At 38.1% G+C, this 1,998-nt stretch overlaps 1 protein-coding gene across 1 annotated transcript in view; it reads right to left on the reverse strand.

Moving 5' to 3' along the window:
• LOC111492726 (cytochrome P450 71A1-like) overlaps nucleotides 1–1,324 on the reverse strand; it is a 2,492-nt gene extending 1,168 nt beyond the window's left edge. Inside the window, exon 1 of the mRNA XM_023142156.1 lies at nucleotides 332–1,324. Coding sequence (XP_022997924.1) covers nucleotides 332–1,228 — 897 coding nt within the window. The 5' untranslated portion in view covers nucleotides 1,229–1,324. The remainder of the gene's footprint in view (nucleotides 1–331) is intronic.
• Nucleotides 1,325–1,998: the final 674 nt, after the last annotated feature.

The following is a 1,998-nucleotide window of genomic DNA, read 5'->3' on the forward strand; positions in this document are numbered from 1 at the left end:
AAAAAAAAAAAAAAAAAAAAAAAAAAAAAAAAAAAAAAAAAAAAAACATTCATTTCCTGGAAAGGAGTAAAAAGTCCTTTCTTTTTTGACCGGTTATGGGTGAGGAGGGATTCGAACTCCCTACTCCGTGGTTCGTAGCCACGTGCTCTAATCCTTGAGCTATAGGCCCCACCCCTTCTCTATTAGATCTATTCTTCGGGTACCCTAAAAAAGGAATCTTTCTTCTCCCCATCCATTATTAAGAAAATGTGAAATCACCCATTCTCTTATAGTTACTCCATAACTCCATAAATACTTATTCTAGTAATTCTAGTTTATTAACAGAAATCACCTGAATTAATGCCTTGACTCCATGCCTTCCAAGTTTGACTTCAAGATTAGGATCGTCATCTAATTGCAACAAAATATCCACCATATCTTGTGCCACATAATCCTGGACTCCCTTCCTCCTTTCATTATGCTGATCCAACACATGTTCAAGAAATCTATCAAACTTCTTATTTATTGCCTTCATCCTCTTCACATACCCCTGCACATCCAAGAAATCAATCCAGGGTATTAAATCCCCAATGTTTAGCACACCACTCAGCAAGAACAACTCATCCATCATTTCCATGAACTCGTCTGGACGAACGATGCCATTCTCCGACTCGTCCGTGTACTTCTTCCCCAACACCGTCCGACTAATAACATTCAAACTCAGAGTAAACAAGTACAATTTAAGCTTAATGGGTTTTCCAGCAGAGTTGGATAGTTCTTTAAGCAAACCATTCCTTTCTTCCCTTCGGATATACTCGTATGAATCAAGTCGCTTGGCACTGAAAAGCTCCAACAAACATATCTTCCGAGCTTGACGCCAGTAAGGCCCGTACTGAGACCAAGTTATGTTGGAATAATTATAGGTTATGTATTTTCCAACCGCGGTTTTGGGGCGGGACACGAAGTTAAGATCATGGGTTTTGAGGAAAAGCTTAGCCATCTCGACGGAAGATCCAACAACCACAGGGAATGATCCGAAACGAAGCTGCATGATGGGGCCGTATTTCTTGGAGAGTTGGTGAATGGATCGGTGCGGCAGAGAACCGATCAAGTGGAGATTTCCGATGATGGGCCAAGGCTTGGGTCCCGGCGGGAGATTTGGACGGCGGAGGCGGCGGGAGAGGAGGAGGAGAATGGCGAGAGTGGCCATCCCTGCTGCTGCGTAAGAAAGCCACGAAGAAACATCCATGGGCTTGGTGGCCGATTTGATGAGGGTGGTGAGGCAATGGAAGGGGTATTAGTAAGCATGGATATTCCAATTGTGTGAATAAATTGAGTGGCTGCAACTTACTTGGCCGTCGTCAAATTTTTTTCCAAACATATAGTGAGAAAATGTTAGGAAGAATTTAAAAACTAAAAAGAAAAAAATACGTGGTGGGTGGGTGGGATGCTCCCGTGACTCGGACTGAGTCTAACATGACGCCTCGCCCGACTATTATTCTGAATCATGGAGAACCAAATTAATTAATAACTACGTAAATATCTGCCATTTTATTTTTGTCGTTATCTCTCGATCTTCTAGAAGGCGTAATTTACAATGTTGGATGGCCATGGAGCCCCCACTAAAATTACCGCCCTCTGCTAATTTTTATTTTAAGTTAATTAATGACTCGTTTGGTAAATTTTTAAATTTTTTCTAATAAAAATTTACTCAGCATCGTTGAAATATTTAATGTTGCTAATTTATTATTATTATTTAAATGGACATTAAAATATATTTTATTATTAAAATTTTAACTATTTTATAATAGAGTATTAGAAATCAATTTTTTTTTTCTAAAAAAACGAAACATTAGAAAAGAATTTTAGGAGGGAACATCCAAAAGAGGAAGAAAAGAATATTTTATGAGGGAAAATTTTAAAAACAAAAAACAAAAAAGTACAATAGCCAATAGCCAATAGCATCCACACACACACACACTCAACAACAAAAAAAAAAAAAAAAAAAAAAAAAAAAAA

Source organism: Cucurbita maxima, unplaced genomic scaffold, assembly GCF_002738345.1.
Source record: "Cucurbita maxima cultivar Rimu unplaced genomic scaffold, Cmax_1.0 Cma_Scf00018, whole genome shotgun sequence".
NCBI lineage: Eukaryota > Viridiplantae > Streptophyta > Magnoliopsida > Cucurbitales > Cucurbitaceae > Cucurbita > Cucurbita maxima.